Source organism: Terrapene carolina, unplaced genomic scaffold (assembly GCF_002925995.2).
Source record: "Terrapene carolina triunguis isolate 2854851 unplaced genomic scaffold, T_m_triunguis-2.0 Scaffold93, whole genome shotgun sequence".
NCBI lineage: Eukaryota > Metazoa > Chordata > Testudines > Emydidae > Terrapene > Terrapene triunguis.
The window spans coordinates 10,533,266-10,553,641 of record NW_020664444.1 but is presented as its reverse complement, the minus strand read 5'-3'; the positions used below and the strand labels follow the sequence as shown (position 1 = coordinate 10,553,641).

At 42.0% G+C, this 20,376-nt stretch overlaps 1 protein-coding gene across 1 annotated transcript in view; it reads right to left on the bottom strand.

Annotated features, from left to right (window-relative positions):
* The window catches only part of GNA12 (G protein subunit alpha 12), a 75,065-nt gene extending 55,898 nt beyond the window's left edge, over window positions 1–19,167 (bottom strand). The window contains exon 1 of the mRNA XM_026650602.2: window positions 18,747–19,167. Coding sequence (XP_026506387.1) covers window positions 18,747–19,061 — 315 coding nt within the window. The 5' untranslated portion in view covers window positions 19,062–19,167. The remainder of the gene's footprint in view (window positions 1–18,746) is intronic.
* Window positions 19,168–20,376: the final 1,209 nt, after the last annotated feature.

Sequence of the window (20,376 nt, the reverse complement as noted above, 5' to 3'; positions counted from 1 at the left end):
TTAAGTATTGACATCTCTTTCCACCTGTCTTTAGCAGTTGGATACTGACATCAGTTATGTCACATCCTACCCCTGAGAAAGTTAGACTAACTCAGCCCCATAAAAGGCAGCTTTAATGAAGATTAATTGAAAGATTTGGCAGGATTGAAAAGCTGAAATAATTTTGGTTACACACACACACACCTGAAAGTCCTTCAATTCAATAGTGCACTCCTATCCCTCAACCCAAATTATTTCCCCCCCTAAAGTACTGCAGAGACCTGCAGGTCTATTTCACTTATTAGCCATGACCTGAAATACATAATGTATTGTAAGAGCTACCAGAAAAGTCTGCTGGAATATGAAACTGTCTTAAAAAGGAGGAGGTGGGAGCACTGTGGAGATTATTTAATAGATGGAGTGTTTTACAAAGTTTTCTTGATACAGAGCCTGGGGGAATACCTTAGGAAACTTTGACGGTTGCCATGTAAAAAGAAACAGGAACTTATCAAAAAAACATCATTGTTTGTTGGGTATGTCGCACATGGAGAGCTGGCCACACCTCCCCTCAAAGTTTAGAAAAGGAGTTATTCAGCATGGAAGCCAAAAACTGTATTAGAAAGCGCATACAGCATATTCTATTGAAGTAAACTAGACTGATTTACAGATCATTGTCTCCATGCCCAAGAACTCTGTCAAAAAAAAAAAAAAAAAGTCAAGATTCATGGGACATGTTTATGTGTTTACCACATAGCCTTAAAGAACCAGTGCCATTTTGCTCAGTCATGTAGTTGGAGTTCACATTAGAAGTTGGCAATTTTAATTAATTTTAAATTGCCATTGACATTTTTAACGGACTCCTAGAGGTGTTCATGTTGCTGTGAAACAGAGCTTTGACACTGGCAGTGTGGGTTCCAACATAATACCATGCCATTTTTAGTGGACTTTAAGTTAAATAGCTTAGACCCTATTCTAAGTTTGCACTGTTCTCAAGACACCTTTTTTCACCAAGATAGCTGTCTCCAGCCAGTTTGTAGGCAGAACAAGACATTTCAATTTATTTGTAATAAATATTTCATATTATCCTGTGAGTTTTCATACTGCAGGGCTGGGCAAAACAGGCACAGTTTGTTCTCTAATAGCAAGCTTCCTTTTAACTTGCCACATTCACAAAAAGGGCTTTTTGGTGAGTGAATTGCCACCTTCTGATTTCATTTTTCTAACAATCAGATTTTGGGGGGATGGGAGGAAGATATCTAGCTCTCTAACCAAATAGTTCTTGACAATACAGAATAGACCGAGTCAGTCTTCATGGTTTGAAGTTTTACACAAGGTTTTTATTTCATGCTGAATGCACAAGATAAATAAAATATCTTTCAAATTTAAACTTTAACAGCCATTAAAGCACACCCATGTTCAAGAGTTCCATGTAATAGACATCTAGTTCTTAAAAGCAAAAGCAATTCGAATGATGGATATATCAACTACAAGGTTTGGTTTTATATGAGCTAACTGATTCATTGGTACAACATTTGTTGTAAGCCAATTTAAAAATGAAACTGCTTTGTTCAGAGATGTGAGGGTTTTTTTTGTTTTCTTTTAATACACACAGCACTGAAGTCTTTTTTTCAGCAGCTTTCAGCCCAAACTTCTAGACCAAGGGTCTGAAGCCTCTTGTTTAGGACATTTGACAAAACATTTTGTTTAACACACACATGCAATCTTGGATTACTTAACAGGTCTGCAATTAACAGAGTATACACATAAATACCTCATCCGCTCCAGCCCTTTAAAAACACACAGCAAGGATATTGTGTTAAAAAAATTTGGAGAGGGACAGAGTTGAGAGACGTTAAACAGTTTTGAGTGCCACAGAACATGAGCTTATAATCAAAGTACCTCAGAAACCATTATATAGTAATGTTCTTACTAGTGCGGTTTCCCAAATATAAACAGTTAATCTTGAACAATGTTCATTTTAATACAACATAATCCTCCAGACACACTGTTCAAAGAACATGTTTTCATGACACCAAGCACAGAGTACAATTCACCATTTATATCCTTAAAATGAGGTACTAAAGATACATATTTAGGATTTTGATTTATTGGACTGACCCAAAGCTGAAAAGCCTGTTCTCATTTCCAAATAGTTAATTCACCCCCTTACTGATCCAAGTCTAAATCTGTTACTGTGTGTGAAGCTCACACCATAACTAAGAAGAAGGAAGACAACAGAATATACAAGGCTATCTTTCAGAATTGCACAGACTCTACATATTCTTTAAAACTAATCACTTACACAAAAGTACCACTCTGGGAGGAATTCAAAGTCACTCCTTTTTTTTTTTCTCTCCCCAGAACTGGTTTTGTACTGACCAGTGGAAAACTGCTATTTTTGGACTTAACGTCAAGGTTGTGTTTTATTGCCTATCAATATACAGAGCAATGTTTGGGGGTTGTTTTTGTTTTTTTAAAAGAGGAATGGTTATTTGGGCTGTTCTCCAGGGAAGCTATCCAAAATACAAGCACATCAGTTGTTGCCATTTCTATCTTCCACGTCTCTTAAATTTGGTTGCAAATATGCATGTAGTGTTCCAGCCCATGCAAGCCAGCTCTGACCTTTCACCGGCTCAGGCTCCAGCTCTCCAGAACCATCTCAGTCAGCCATTTACTGTCTAGCTTCGCTATCTTACAATTTTTAAACAATTTCAGCCTTTACCCATCTCATTGCTTCAGCATTTCCTTAAGACTCTCTCCAATGAATGGCTAAGTGATGTTACAACAGCTGCTTACAAGATAATGGAATTCCCATCAACATCACAACTTTAGTATTTTTTAAATTTCGGATATACGTTTTATTTCCATCCAATGGTCAGCTCTGATTTTTCCTGCTTCCACATATATAAAAATACCAAAGGAGTGGAGTTTATTCTTGTTAAGTTTCCCCATCTGTTTGGAAAACAACCTGACAGCTGATGTGGAGATGTTTTGCAACTGTCAGCCTAACAAATGTGACCACTAAACCAGTTTCAGATTCATCCATAGATGCTTCCCATACTGACAAGATCTGTAACCTGGGACAAGATTTTCAAGAGCACATAAGTGACTTCAGGCTCCAAAGTCCCAATGAAAGTTGATGGAACTTAAGTCACTTTTGAAAATGATACTTAAGTGCTTTAAAAAAAATTTACCGTACACAATTAAATGTCTGCCTGTAAGTTATCCATTTGTGAAGGGAAATGAAAGACCAATCAGATCAGTTGTTTAGCAAGGTGTTTTATAGAGAGAAATTTTCCCTCAAGCTTTCTCACCTGCTAGTTTTCTCGTTATATAGCATTATAAACAGAGCACAAATGGATCCAAGAATTGATTTGCATATCCTACAAGAAATCCATCCAACACATCTGTAAAGTACTTTAAAAACAAAGTTTGACACCCATATCATCCAATTATTACATCCATTACACAGATAGCAAACACAGATACAAAGAAATTCGGGTAAGTTATAGCAAGGTAGTGAGAGAAAGATAGTCAGGACCAGAATTGAATTATGAAACTCCAGCCTCCTGTATATCCCTAGAGAACACTCCCTCTCCAGTACTCCTTTACAGACAAAAGGCCACTACAGGCATAACTCAAAAGCCAAGTCTAGGAGAGAAACAGAGAAACTGTAGCATGAGTTCCTAGAAACAGTCAATAGAAGAATCCCTAAAGGATGGATCATTGAGTAATCTTTTGCTCAAGTGGTTTCATTACTACAATCACAGTATGAAAGACAGTGGAGGCACAACAGATACTACAAATAGATTTCAGTAAAAACTATAGGAATTTTGTTTAGAGGTGAGAAAAGAACTGGCAAAGGCTGCCTAGAGAAGTATGAAACCTTGTCCTAAGAGTACACCACCATTGGCTCATACGTTGGTTACGTCTACTCTACCGTGGTAAGTTGACCTACGCTACGCAACTCCAGCTATGTGAATAACGTAGCTGGAGTCGACATACCTTAGGTCGAGTTACCGTGAAGTCTACACTGCGGGGGGGTCAACGGGAGAAACTCTCCCGTCGACTTACCTTACTCTTCTCATCGGGTTGACTGGAGCATGATCTGCTGTCGATTTGGCGGGTCTTCACTAAACCCGCTAAATCGACCACCGATGGATCGATCTCAGAGCGTTAATCCCAGCTGTAGTGTAGACATAGCCTTTGTTAGGATAGAAGCTTTAGACTGATGGTTATAAACTTGAGGTCATTTTAGATCAAGCAATAGGCTGCTCAGACCCTTAATATAAATAGTCAGCCAAGATTATAAGACTACTGTCAAGATGGACAGAGAAGTAATACCTAGTCACTGCAATCCTATCACTTCTGCAACTTTTTTCCTCCACAAAGATGGAATTTCAGAAACAGATATAGGACAAATGCAACATAAGAGGAAGGGAGTCAGATTTGTCTCTGTGTGGCACAACAGGCCACCCCCATTTAAAATATTTTCCCCTTCTCTCTCCAGCTCCAATGTAGTACCAGCATGAGGAGCTGTTCAGAGAACTGCTTGCCTCTAACTACCCAATCATCTGCCATAGATGAAAAAGGCAGACTAAACTGCAATTAAAATGAGCAATTAACCATATCTTGGCCTGGATACTCTCTTTGATCTATATATTCAGTCACTATGCAATAAGTGAAGATTAAGATTTAGGACAAAGCAAGATCCCAATAAGAGGGAATCCAATCCCAAGATTTCTCCATCTCCCTAGAGAAACAAGAGGATGGGAGTGAATGGGAAGGGAAGGACTGAAATTTTCCCATCAACTGGAAGTTATTCAAGTGAAGTGATGCCCCAGGTTAAGTCTCATGGAACACCAGGTGCCCACTTCAGAGAAGGCAAAAATTATAAGTAATATTTTTACCTCTCCTCTCTTGGGAACCTGTTGCCCCTTGAACCATTACAACTGGAAAGTAACCAGTGGTACAAGTTTTCACAAAGAATGAAAGCACATTTCCCTCCCATCTCAAGGATTTTAATGAAGAAGAACCAAGAGGAATACTGCAGAACCTTTAGTCCAAAGGTCATATCAGATGAACACAACACATGTAATTTATACCACTTGGTGAAGGAATGGCACAATTGAACGCTGTACTTTTACGCCCAGGAAGAAGCCATGTGCCTCACTGAGTGAGCCCTCACTGAAATAGAAGATACTTATAAACTGTATATGGGCTTGAACTCCTGAGTCATCTGGAAAGAGTGAATATGATTAATTTACACCACTTTAAATCCCCCATATAATCCTAAAAATGTATCAAATGATTAGTTTTGCCTAACCAGAATTTGAATGCTTAGGCTACACCTAAAATGTGCAACTGTTTCTCCTGGGCATGGAAGGGCTTAGAACCTAAAGAAGGAAAACAGGCTGACTTACATAAAAACCCCGAATTTTTTGCGAGGCAGAAATACTGGTGCAAGTCAGAGAGACACTGCATTTGGACAAAACCTCACATAAGGATCCCACTCGGATAAAGATCCCAAAACTGAACTCTCCTGAACAATCTGATGGCCAACAAGAAAGCTACTTTAATAGAAACATAGCCCTATATATAGTTTGTCAGGCCACCTCTGACCCTCCCATTAAAAACAAAATCAAGCCATTCTTTCCAGACTCCTAATAAAGACTCTTCAGGGACACAGCTTGAAGAAAAAGGGAAGTGCCAGGATGTAGGAAAAGGAAAAGTGGACTAGAAGAAAAAGGCTGCAAAGCTTTAACTTGTATCTTCAAGAAGCTAGGCTTTTGACCCAATCAGAACCCATCTTGATGGAACTCCAATGTGTCTCCTGGATGTGAGACAAATGGGATGCTACTACACTCCATCCAGAGCCTTATCAAATGACTCTGAATTGCCAACACAATGCCTGCATATGAGAACCTCTTTATGTTTCAAAAAAGGCATTTTTCATCTATTTTATGGCTTAAGTATATTAAAATCAAACGTTTAATAGGTGTGTGTGCATTACACAAATTGCACAGACTTTTAGATATTGAGACGATATCACTGCCTTGAATATGCTGCAATCTAACGAAGAATTAAGAATTTCTATTGGATCCAGTTAGTCGGTTTTTCTATAACTTCATTGCTTAGTTGTGTTTTACTATTTCCATACAAAGCCTTGTGAAAGGAGCTACCTTTAGATTTAGTCATTCACAAGGGATGCAAGAACTCCCAATTTGTCCCCAAAAGTGTTAATGAGGAAATAGCAATTGGCATCCATCTAGTTATATAAACAACTTGCTGGGGGCTTGTACTGGTATACCCCATACATCAGAGGAGAATTAGGAGGCATAAAGATGTTTTCTAGTATCACTGCAGTGGCTCAGCATTACCACAGAAAGTTACAATTCCCTCAAGCTCAGAAGCAAGTGAGTCACAAAGTTTGTCTTCCCAAATGTAAGGAGAGTTCTCATTTATACATTTTTGTTCATTTGACTGCTATGTCTGAGAGAATGCAGATTTGCTGTACTCCAAAATACTTATGAAAAGTGGCTTTTTACCAGATTAAAAATCTCAAGAAGATTTTACAACTTACACAAGTGATAACCAAGTTTTAAAAATTCTTACATAACCTGGCCCTCTCAACTCAATAAAGTTCAAGATAAGGAACACAGAAAATAAACTATAAGAAATCCTCACCACTCTGGAATGCATCAAAATATCATATAACACTGTCCTTTGCCAAGGCAATCATAGAGTGACCTCTTGTCTGTCTCTTCCAGATCTTCAGTGGCTGAGCTTTCAAGAGCCCTCCAAGATGCTGATACCTCTACCATCACCCTCAGCAATAACATTCCATTTCTTTCTTGCTTTGGAGAGTTTAGTGTGTGTTCTTGTCATGGTGCTATCCCTTAAAGCAGTGGTTCTCAACCAGCAGTACGCATACCTCTGGGGGTACACAGAGGTCTTCCAGGGGGTGTGTTAACTCATCTAGATATTAACCTAGTTTTACAACAGGCTACATGAAAAGCACTAGCATAGTCTGTACAAACTAAAATTTCATACAATGACTTGTTTATACTGCTCTATATACTATATCAGTGTTTCTCAACCTGGGCCCACAATTTATTTTATAATTATACGGTAAACATGAGAAAGCAAGCAAGTTTTCAAGCAAGCAAGCATAACGTGCTGAGACTTTTGGATTTTTATGTTTGGATTTTGTAAGCGAGTAGTTTTTAAGTGAGATGAAACGTGGGGTACACAAGCCAAATCATCCTCCTCAAAGGGGTACAGTAGTCTGTAAAGGTTGAGAACCGCTGCCTTAAAGGAGCCAATAAGCAACTCCAAATAAACTAAGTCTAAAAATATATATAACTGATTGAATGCATAGACAACTTTTGATCTGAACCCTAGTAAACCCAGTTTTTAGTACAGTCAGTGTGAGAAAACATTCCCTTATTAATGCAAATACTGTACTTGAAGAACCAGTAGTTTTCTATAATCTAAAATGAGTCCCCAGTTTCAAGTATGGAAGACAAGTGTAATTGAAATTCCAAGGCCATCATGGGTCATTGAAGATAATTACTCTTTCGCATGGTTTCCCTGTACATGTAATTCAATAAAAGTATCAATGTATTTACAGAGAATGAGGACTACCCGAGCAGATAGCAAATAAAGGAATTTAGCATTTCATAAGTTAAAAGCAGGCTACTTAATAGTATATTCAGGATTTGACCTTTAAATATCTATTACAGTTATAAAGGTTTCACGTAGTAGATAAAACAATAGGATCTATAGCAAAACTGCTTGAATTAGAATTTGCAGAGCTTTGTGTCAGCCAACTTCTCTAGTTTATTTTAATCCTCATCTATTTGCGATCCATCCCAGGTTTGAATTTGCTTATGTTCACTTTGTGATCAATTTGAATGATTAAAGATTTGATTACATTAAAAAACAAAAACAAAAAAAGGGAAGAGGGTTATGCTACTTGACAGTTCCTGGTGTGTCACGGGTTTGTTTTCCCTATGGTAGAAATATTCACTAGCCTTAAAAACACCCACCAACTCAGAAGCACTGAGAGCATTCTCTCTGCAAGTTCTAAAAAGGTAGATGCCCATGATGCACTACTTTCACTATACAGTATATTTCCTGATGAACCCATGAAGTCTATCAATAAGTCAGAAGATATGGGGTACAGTGAAATAATCTTATTTTCAGTCATTTACTTTGAGACCAATTAGAAATCTTATCAGGAGCTCAATCGCTGAAGTTGAGAAATACTGGTACACTCTCTCGCTCAGTGCTTGTCTACACTTGAAACACTACAGCAGCATAGCTGTGCCACTGCAGTGCGTCAGTGCAGACACTACCTACACCGATTGGAGGAGTTCTCCTGTTGGCACAGGTAATCCTCCACACCCCCACACTCCCCACCTCCACTCCCAAGAGGCAGTAGCTAGGTCAAAAGAAGAATTCTTCCATCTACCTAGCACCATACGGCCTAACTACCTCATTCAGGAGTGTGGATTTTTCACACCTCTGATCAATGTTGCTGAGTTGACCTAACTTTTTAGTTAGACCAGGCCTTGGAAGAAACGGAGTTTCTTTTGTCACCTATTACTACAGCATTCTTTCCTATACTCCAGATAAAAAGAGTAGACACTATCATAACAAAAAAGCTTTTTGTGTTAGGAATTGACTTCTGACCAGTTCAATTGACCTACCAGGTGATTGTTTGCTAAGATCAGAAATTTTTTTAAAAATAGGTACAAGCCTAAACCTTGCAACACATTAGATAAGGAAACCTCCAGATATTAGAATACAACATGCAAACTATGAATGCCCTGGAGGCAGACTGTTTGCTGCTGCCTATGGGCTTTATTTTAAAAAGCTTTTTTTGATCATTTGCAATAGATACTACTTTTAACTAGTCCTGTGCTATCTAGTTTGATTTTCCCAGCTACAGTACTAACCTGAGCCAAAAAAAGCTTGTTTTGTAACATTTTAGTTATACTCCTGACAGCTAAAATTTCATTATTAGTATTTGTATTACAGTAACACACAGAAGACTGAAATCAGGACTGTATCTTGCCTATTGTCATGCACACCAGTTCACCTACAAAAATCCAAATTCACATGAGATGGTCCTGGTCCATAAATCATGAAAAACAGTTTCATTATTTTGCTATAACAATTAGCATGGAAAAAAGGGATTATTTCTATTTGCAAAGCAAGTTCCCTCTCTCAGAAAAGATGAGTTTTTTGTAACTGATCACATTTCTTTAGATAACAGAGCAAAAAATGTTTACTTTAAAAAGTAATTAATTAATTTGGTAGAAAGGAAAGATTGTTACACTGTTTTGAGATAAACTATTGAAGTGTTTTAGTTAACAGACACCTTCCACATGAAAAGTTAATTCTTCATTGTAACAGGAAAAAATCTCAGTGTTTAAGACAATTGTGTACTCCATTGGGTGAAGTCTTTCATTATCCCAAAAGATCACATACCTTGCTGAAGACAGCCCTACAGACAGACTGATATTAAAGGTGAGGGAAGTACTACAAAGGAAAATAAAGCATTTTTGGCAACCACCAGCTCATGTCCGTGAAGTCAGCACAGACATGGGGAGAAACCAAACAACTCAAGTACCACCAATCTGATGGTTCTACTCAAGCACCTAAGTCTACTAACATGAAATATTACCCAGAGTTCTACATAACCGAACATTACTAAAGTTTGCTCTAGCTGACCTAGGAATTGTCTTAAGGAGCTACTTCAAATGCATTTCAGTTCCCTTGTAATTAGCAACATGATTCATTTCCCTACTTTACAATGGATGGGCAACAGAATGTAAGCAAGCTACACGTGAAGCAGTGCAGCAATAACCTTTTCCAGGCTTTTAGCCATTAAAAAAAGTTGTCAGACCTCATACAAAAAACTGTAGATGGCCAATAGTTTATACTACACCATTTAAGATAGTATATTCCACATTTAGGAACTGATGTGACAAATGAATGAAGTTCTGCCAACTCTTGTGATTTCATCGCGACTCTAGCCATGTTTCTTTTTAAAAAATCTGTCTCATGAAAACATGAAGAAAGGCTGCCAACTCATGAGTTTTCACTCATTCAAAATGGCCACCATCTCCTATTGCTGTGAATGGGGCTGAAGCCAGCAAGATGGCTGCCATTTCATTACAGTCAATCTGCAGGTGGCAATGAAACTGCCACATCCTACTGTTTTCAATGAGACTGAAGTCATGCCCATGTGCAAAATGGCTGTAACTCTATGGTTCAGTGGCCTAGACAGGACACAGGGACTGTGAGAAGCAGCAGAGACACTGTACAAGGTAGACGGGGAGAATGAGGAAGACCAGGAGGCAAATTAAGGGGCTGCAGGGGAATGGGGTGTGGAAATGAGTCGAGCGGGGTCCAGAGGAGTGTGGGAGTGCTACCCATCTTTGGCAGAGAAGTGGGAGAGAGGAGGGAAGCGTGCCTTCTTACAAAAGACTAAACCAATTCCATAGTCTGAACTGTAATATCACTGATATGATTAAGTTTTTATATCTTTATCTGTAACTCATCAACCCTAAACATAATAAGTTTATGTACGAGTCTGAATCATGATGCATTAAGTCAGTGGCTCTCAAACTATTTACCATCCAGCCCTTCTTTTATCAAAGGGAATCAACTAGGAGGGGAGAGTAACAGGAAATGGACGGCAGTTCCCTTATCTGGGGGAGGGTGGGGGGGGTTAAGTGGAGTCTCCATCTGAGCAGCCAGGGAGATGTGTGTATTTTAGGAGTAACTTTGCAACCTAACACTATCACAAATGCATTGGTAGGGGAGTAGCGGGCAGTTAAAAAGTCAAGATAGACTAAAAAAATTATGTTTTTAAAATCTCGTTATTTTTGTTCTCTTGATATTGACAATACTGCGACTGTAAGCAACATCATCATTGTATGCAATGTTGTTGTAGCCATGTCAGTCCCAGGATATTAGACATAAGGTGGGTGAACTAATCACTTTTATTAGACCAACTTCTGTTGACAAAGAGAGAAGCTTTTGTTCTTGCATAGAGCTGTACTTCTCCAGACCCAAAGAAGAGCTCTAGCTTGAAAGCTTCTCTCTCTCTCTCTCACCAACAGAAGATGGTCCCATAAAAGATATTACCTCACCCACCTTATCTCAGCAAAATCACTCACTGAAACACTGGACTTTAACATGAAGAACTGCTGTAGTTTTCAGACTAGACTCATTTTCCCCATGCTGTATTATATTGAAAACTAATAAAGTATTTGGTAAACAGTATTTTGTAACAAATTAAGAATTTTTGATAGTTTAGTGTTCTGAAGCAGTTGCTTGAATTCCTGAATTCACTCCTAGTTAAAATTCACAAGCTTTTTCCATAGAACACACTAATGGTGTGTTTAAAATACAGCCACCTTATTTAATGGAGTGTTTGAATCAGAAAGGAATAGACAATACCATTAACTTCAATTTTTATATATATCTAAAACTTAGCCAAATACATGTTTTACTCTCGATTGCTACAGAAAAAATAGTTGTTTGAGGATGAAGTATTACAGTCTTCTAGAAAATGGAAGTGTTACTCAGTACAAGAGATATACCCCAAAATACCAGTCTTAACTCACCTTCAACATGAAACTTACATCAAGTACTTTATTTGCCTGGTGGAACGATATATGTAAATACTTAATCCAATGCTACCCAGGTGAGAGCAGGGTAAACAGTAAAGATGACTACTCTTCCAGACTGCCAGCCCAAATAAAATATATGAACAAAGGAAAGTGTCATTTACTTAGTCCACGGGAACACAAACATTAAGATACATTTGGATTAGCTGCGGAATCTCTGTATTTGTAGCAGCAGTGACGTCTGCTTGTCTGCAAACTGTGAAAAGACTTCTTGTCTCCAAAGAAATCCAGTGAGATGCAGCAGAACAAAAACTTCATGCTGCAAATGAAACTTGCAACTAGAGTTCAAGGTAGAGTGACCGCTGAACCCAGAGGTGCAGATTGGCACAAACCCTTTGAGAACTTTCAGAATTAAGTTAGTAGTTTTTTCATTTAATGTGGATCTTTACAGAACAGATCAAGTGCTATGAACTTATGACTGATCTCTAGCTCATAATTGGCTAATGTGTTGAAAATTGCTGAAGCAGCTTCTAGTGTTCTGAATTTGATGTGCGGATTCTGATCTATGAAGTGGATTGAGACCACCCCTCCCCTCACACTATACTGCCATAGTTTCAGTCAACAGAGGTGGACACAGTGTTACCATCTCTCATGATTTTGTCAAGAGTCTCATAATTATGGTTATCTTTTAAATCCCCAGCTCCTGGACTCAAGGGAATATGTGATGATTCCAGCCTTCATTCTTAACGAAAAAGTAAGTTTCTAGCTCTCGTGGCTGTGAAAAAAGCGTCAAAGTGTGACCCCAGTGAACTCTAAAGGCTCAAAAAGCAGAAGGCAAATAAACACACCACATCTATTATTTTTTACATAATCTCACGATTTTAAAGCCAATCATGATTTTTTTGGTGAGCCTGACTCATGATTTTTGAACATTTGGGGTTGGCAATACTGTCAACATGAACTCCTCTTGATCTGAAAGGGAGGCGAACTGCTGGTGGAGCTCTTCGCCTCTAGAGCAAAGTCTCTCCTTCCCCCACTCCAAGATAGCCCAGGTCTGTTGACCTTTAGAGCACAATGCCAGGTGTTTCTATTTGCATGGAATGATGCAAACATAGGCTTTTGAGATGAAACAGATTTGCTAAAGAGTAAAAGAGCTGTGGCTCTTTAATTTTGTTTCTGTAATTTACAGAAGAAGGAGTGTTTAGAGCCTGTATAGACACTCCTTATTTAGACATACAAACCTCCCCTCCCCCTGAGAACCAACAAATGAATTATCACATGCACAGGAGGCCCCTGGGTCTCAAGTTCATACTCACTATGCTAATAGCAGCAACGCTAGCCATCACTCAAGCATATTTCAATGGCTAGAGAATCTGTTTGAACTGTAACTGGGTATAGGGGTGATTTCTCCACCTGCTGCATTCCCAAGTGGTTTAAAAAAATTAAATGTGAGGTTTAGACTGGAAAATGTCAAGGTTTGTGTCTTTACTCTCCAGAGACTAATCATGTTCTGTGAGATTGGTGAACCCATATGGGTTAACTGAATGCTATTTTGGATCAAGAGTGAATATTTAACAAAGAAATAAGCATCAATAGTAACTGTTGATGGTATTCATTATCCTGTCAGCCATGATGTAGTCAGTTATATTGACCACTTTCCTCCTGACCCAAACAAGAAACTATCCAGATCTACTTAGGGTTGATGGAATGTGGGATTTATTACAGTAATTTTGCATTGTGCAATTTATTAAGTGTCTTATTGATTCTATTCCAAGTGCATTGCAAAGGGCACCCAGAAACAAATTTCAACAACAATGGCCCTTTACCATTAAGTCAGGAGTAAAGGTGGCAATGATGCCGGTAGTTTTATTACAAAACAATCTATATCTTGAAGACATATTGAGAGTGGACTGAAGGTAACAGTAATTAAGTACCAATTCAATCATACAGTGTAAGGTCTAATTAATTACAAAGCCATGTGTACACTTCCAAGGGCTGACATAGTTCTATTACAACACTTATCTACTGAATTTTCTTTAATTACAAAGTCAGCTTTAATGTAAGAAAATTCAATAAAGATAAGTCTGTTGTAATAGAACCACATCAGCCCTTTGAGGTGTGCAGCTGCTATGATCGAGAAGAAAATGATATTGTCCTGTGACAGACTAATGAAGAATCAATCATACCTACTGCAAATCAAAAAACCACTAATCATGAATCAATACCCAGAATATTTTACCTCTACAGTGAAAGACTATTGAAGGTCAAGTATTGCAAATCCCTCACAGGTTTCTGAATTCACGCATATGCAAACCCAAAACATTGTGGATCAAGACCAACTTATACAGCAGCTTGTGGAATTCCCAGTAATGAGATGACATTTCTCCCTGGATTCTCAAACTAATATAAGGGTTATGATTTTTCTGCATGTATTATAAAGAGCTAAGTGTGTCAAGGAGAACAATCAGCTTGCTCACATAAGTGCAATTTACAACTGAATTCAATGGTATTCTCCAACTTCACCCTTTCTATTGCCTCATAAAATTTGTGTCTGTTTCAGACAAACCTCTGATCAAGTACAAACCTTTTCACTTGTGCAGCCATAATGAGTGCACATCTGTACAGCATCCTGGAACTTTTCTATTCAAAGTCCACAACTTAAGTTATGGATTGGAGTGTCTAGCAACAGTTTCTCTGGAGTCCCTTCCTACTCAAATATGAACTTTTCAGTCACTCTCAAATAATTCAGGTTCTGGACTGAAAAAAAATCACTCAGTGCTCCTTACAGCTTTAATTGGTTTAGTCCATTTCAATATGGACACTAATTTGAAAAAGCTCCACAGATTACACTTTATGCTTTTTTTAAAAGCTGAATTTAGCTGTTAGATTTCTGTTTGAAGTAATCACACATGCTGGCACAGGCATTGCTTCGGTGTTAGTGGGTAATTTTAATTGCTTTCTCATGCAGTGAAGCCTGGTTCATTTCCATTTTTGTGGTGCTCCATTTTAAAAGTCAAAAACAAATAGAAAATAACAATAAACGTACACAAGGAACATCAGAGTTATGACTCACCAGGTGACAGTACAGCCAGAGGTCCCTAAACCTTCATTAATTGTAGTCAGAAGGAGCAAGAATGGGAGCAGTTATTTTATGTTTGAAGAGCAGTTATTCAGTTTGTTCTTTGACACTCAGATGGGAACTCCAACAAACATTTTTACAGAATAGCCGCAGCCATTCACCAGATCTGAAACTTGCAACATGCAAAGACTTCCTCAGTCTCTCCATACATTTGAGATTCTGCTTAAAAAAAAACAAACCACCACAGCAGTTACCCCTGTACTATCCATTTTCCACTTCCAGGTGGGCGTGCTGAAGTAATGGAGTCTGTGTACTCAAAGCAGAACATTAACACTACTGCTTTTCACTTCAATCATCAAAAAGTTTCAATGTTACTTTGAAACTTAGCCTTGATTAACAAGCAAAACCCTAGTTAACCAGTGATTATTTACTTTAAACCAAAGCAAGACTAACGTATTTGAAGATTGCCCCACAATGCCAGAAAAAGCTAGCAAGGCTCTGAACCATCACCTGTACTATATGGAAAAGTAAATTTTGGATCACAGGTTTACTTATTTCAGCATTTTGTTTTTAAACCATGACCTCCCCACAAGGAGGAGAAGGCTAAGAACCATGCATTCATAATTAATTTGCAACAAGATACAGGAAAATTAAGAGGCTGTGGATCAGAAAGGAAGAAGTGGGAGATTTAGTAATAAAGGAAACAAACCAGATGACATCAGAGTCAATATGACAAACTATCTGCACCAACTCATGCCATTTTATTTAATCCATATAAAATGACCAAGTACTACTTCAAGAGGCACATTAGAAAGAATGCAATGCAAACCATCAGGAGGGCATAATCTATTTTCTATTAGAGAGAAATTTAATCATATTGGGGTATAAAAGGTGACCATTTAATCCAAGATATTTACACTACATTTCTAGCAAAGATCCCAAAACTCTAGAAGCTTTAACAGAACTGCTCTTTGATAATGCTGACGAGTAGTGTGGAAAGAGACCTCATCTTCTAGGGTGGGGCCAGAGATGAGTGGTTTGGGGTGCAGGCTGCCCCCAGGCTGCGGTGGGGAGAGAGGATTGGGGGGAGTCCCCAGTCCTCTCTCACTGCAGCAGCTTGGGGCTGAGGGAGGGGCGCCTCTCCCCACCACAGGAGGTCTGAACTGGGGCCGGCCAGGAAGGGCACCTCTCCCCGCCGCAGCCATGAGCCACTGCAGAGGGCTTAAATAGGCAGCTGCGAGGCCGTGTAGTTAGAGGGAACTTAGGTTTGAACATATTAGCCAACTGAAAATAAGTTTGTTCCACGATACTGTATTTCGACTCCACCTATTAAACCCAGGTTGAAATTACAGGCAGCTCCCCAACATCCATGGTGAAAGAATGAACTATATTGAAAGGCGAGAGTACAACTGCGACCACTAAGAACTCAGACAGATGCTGTCCACTTGTCTAGGAGAGTTCTGTCCCACTTTTCCTACCCTCACACATTCCACTGCTCTTTACCATCATTTTAACTCAGTTTAAGGTAGCACCAAAATAAACACACTAATCCAAGATTCACACTACTCACTTTTGGGTATACTTCAAACCTAGTGATACTCTTCTCTTCCCTCCCTCTTCCCCAGAGGAAGAAAGAGAGAAGTAAATTGTCAAGCTATGGATTTTGTGGCCTGAGCTCTCCTTGTGCATTATATGTGCCCACTTCTTCCTCCTGCAGTGGAGTATAAAGCCAACCCATGGCACTTGCTACCACAGGGAACTCCTTTTTTCCTCCCCTTCCTACCACCCATTTTCAGTGACTTGCCTCATGCTTCTTAAAAGCAATTCAGGTAGCGGAATTAAGTGACGAATGGTCTTCCCATTCAGTTTGGATGGACGGGGAAGCTTCTGAAGGAGATCTTGACTGCAAGAGTCACTTCTTCGACTTGTGCTTAAAGAGAGCGCTGTTATAAAAAGGTTTCAGAGTAGCAGCCGTGTTAGTCTGTATCCGCAAAAAGAACAGGAGTACTTGTGGCACCTTAGAGACTAAATTTGTTAGTCTCAAAAGCCTGGTCCACACTAACCCCCCACTTCGAACTAAGGTACGCAAATTCAGCTACGTTAGTAACGTAGCTGAATTCGAAGTACCTTAGTTCGAACTTACCGCGGGTCCAGACGCGGCAGGCAGGCTCCCCCGTCGATGCCGCGTACTCCTCTCGCCGAGCTGGAGTACCGGCGTCAACGGCGAGCAATTCCGGGATCGATTTATCGCATCTAGACAAGACACGATAAATCGATCCCAGAAGATCGATTGCTTACGGCCGGACCAGGAAGTAAGTGTAGACCTGCCCTAAGGTGCCACAAGTACTCCTGTTCTTTTTGTTATAAAAAGGTTATCTTTCGAAGCACATCTTAAGATGTGGAAGCAATTTTCCTTATCTCAGATGGTGCATAGGCCCCTTCCTTGATTTTTGCAGGAAATCCCACAGCAACTACAAGTTTCCTCACAAGTATGGGTCCATGCAGAAGTGAGGAAAGTCCTATACAGATACATTTAAAAAAAAAAAAAAAAGTAGGCAGGGACCCTTCCTCAGAGGGGAACAAGCCCTCTTGGTAGCCCTGCATTTGTATGGACAATATAAGAAATAGCCCTTTTACACACCATGTATCTATTTTTCTGTGCACAAGGGCTCCTTGTATTCCCTTGGTGACCAGTTTTTATGCACCTGTAGGATTGTTCTAAAACTGTGGTTCTCTACCAGGAATCTGGGACCCCCTGGGGTGGCCACAAGCAGGTTTCAGGGGGGTCCACCAACAGGGCTGACATTAGATTCGCTAGGGCCCAGGGCAGAAAGCTGAAGTCCCGCCATGTGGGACTGCAGCCCGGGGCCCCGAACCCTTCCACCTAGGGCTGAAGCCGAAGCCTGAGCAGCTTAGTTTTGTGTTGCCCCCTATGCTGTGGGGCCCCCAAGCAATTGCCCTCCTTGATACCCCTAACACCAGCCCAGGCTTTTATATGCAGAAAACAGTTGTGGCACAGCTGGGCCAGGAAATTTTTATAACATATTGGGGGGGGCCTCAGAAAGAAAAAGGTTGAGAACCCCTGTTCTAAAAGATGACCACCACCTGGTTATTATGCAGAGCACCTAAGACCCCCAGGCAGAAGATGTGGGCAGTCAATTTCCCCAAGCTCTCTACACCTTGAGGACGATCTTCTACATGATGGCCCTGAACTCCAGCAACCATTCTATCCTCTCACCAGGAAGTCATCATGCCATGAGCCCCAGAGCACTGGGGTCTCCATAATAAAGATGTAAGCATTGACTGAAGGCCCAACCTCTCCCCCAGTGTTCCAATCGGGGTGCTCTTAATCTTGAAGCTAACACTCAATGTCCTCAACAGGCAATCTCCTAGATACATCTCCACAAGTCTTTGGTGTTAAGATTCCCCCTATTCGCTTAAAAGTGTTCCCCAAATTATAGCTTTGAACTCCTGTAATCTAGGGGACCTCCCCCTCATCTTCAGGGTCATCCTCTAGGAAAGGATCCTCAACACCCACTCCTCATGGTGGAGATCCTCATCTCCCTCACCTGCCTTCTTCCAAATATGGGGGTCCCCAACTCCCCTGAGGGTGTTCTCATCATGGTTTCCCAGAACATACCTATTACCCCCTTCTCCTCTGGGTCTTAGAATTCGCTCCAGAACCCTTCCATGGGTGTCTGGGCTCTTTGAGAACATCCTCTTGGATGATAATCCAGAAACCCAGGAGGCCCTGTACTCCAACTCACCTATAGGCTACCCTCATTCATGGCACGGAACCCCTGTACCCCAAAGCCCCAAAGGGCTGCGCCCGCTGCCCGATGGCGGCCCAGAACGCCATCAGCCCAGTAACTCTTTGTCCTGCATGGGGTCCCCTCCAACCTTGTCCCCACCCCCTTGAAGGCTGTTCTCAGGTCGGCCCGAACTCCAGCTGCTGTTGCGCCCCGTTTTCTGGGGGCAGGGTCAACCCCCGGCCCCGGGCTCCAGCGCCCCCTCTGCCCCAGCCCGGGGCTCGCCCCTACCTTGACCATGTTCTCGTAGATGATGGCCCGGAACTCCAGCAGCGCCTTCTGGTCGAACTCGCGGCCGTGGATGATCCGCATCTGCTTGAGGAAAGTGGACTTGCCGCTCTCGCCGGCGCCCAGCAACAGGATCTTGACCAGGCGGCGCACGGCGCGCCGCTCCCGGGCCAGCATCGCGTCGATCTCCCGGCTCCGCCGCCGCGCCTCCCGCTCCGAGTCCCGGCTCCGCTCCTTGCCCTCCCGCCGCGGCTCCCCACGGCTGGTGGCTTCGGCCGGCAGCAGGCAGCGGCTCAGGGTCCGCACCACCCCGGACATGGCTGCTGGGGAAGGGGACGGGATCGGCACTCACAGCCGCGGGGACCCCACCAGCGCCCCTAGCACCGGGCGGAGGCCAGCCAGACGCTCGGAGCGGCCGCGGCTGGGGGGGGCTAAGGGCCAGGACCGCCCATTCCCCCGCTCCGCGAGGCGGCGGGGGACGCTGCAAGGGGAGGGGTGTGGCGCAGGGAGCCGCTGGCCGGGAGCGGAGAGGAGGGGAGGGGGGAGCCGGAGGGGCGCGGCCCGGAGGCCCTGACCGGGGCGGGGCTGGTGCCGCGGCGCCCCTCAGCCCGTGGGGGCGGCGCGCGGTTCAGAAGCCCAGGAGAACCGGCCACGGGAGCGCAGCCCCGCGGGAGAGATCCGGCCGCTGGGGTACCTCGGGGCGGGGAGGGAGCCCGCCGGTCCCTCGGTTACTAGCCTGGCTGGCACCTACAGAGCGCTGGCCGTGAGGGGCGGGGGCGAGGGCGGGACGTCACTCCGCCCACCCTACGCCTCATTGGGCAACGGGGTGTCAATCAACGCAGCCCGCGATCTGACTGGACACGCTGCACTAAGGGAGAGTGGGCGGGGGGAAGGCAGGAGGTGGGGCGAAGGGGAGGAGATCCGAGGGCGGGGGAGGAGAAGAGGAGGAGCTCCAAGAGGGGAGGCGGGGTAAAGGAGAGAAGCACCAATAAGAGAGGAGAGATTGGGACAAAGGGGCGGAGTCCCTAAGGAGGCGGAGCAAAGAGGAGGGGCCTTAAGAAGGGAGTGGACGAGGGGAGGTGGAGTTGTTGGCCCAGGGGAAAGGGAGGAGGTGTTAGGGGGGAAAGAAGGCCGGTGTTATCCTGTCTCTCCCAGTTTCACGGATGTTCTCATCATTGTTGGGCTTTTTAAACAAAGTGGTGCTGGGAAAAGACTAGTGTTAAAAAATCCCCAGCCAGATCTGTCGCGCCTCTCTCCCTGATTCCTTAGCGGGGTTGTTGGTTGAGAGCTGGAGTTGCCAATGGTGTTTGGAATAAAATAAAATCAGAGGTATAGTTAACACTGCAGTAGAAACTTCCCTTACAAAGATTATTAAGAAAACAGTGTCAGGCTGGGTGTATTGAAAGCTACTCGCAAGCTTCTAATGATTGGTTTCAGAGTAGCAGCCGTGTTAGTCTGTAGCCGCAAAAAGAACAGGAGTACTTGTGGCACCTTAGAGACTAACAAATTTATTTGAGCATAAGCTTTCGTAGGTTACAGCCCACCCACGAAAGCTTATGCTCAAATAAATTTGTTAGTCTCTAAGGTGCCACAAGTACTCCTGTTCTTTCTTCTAATTATTGGAACTACACAA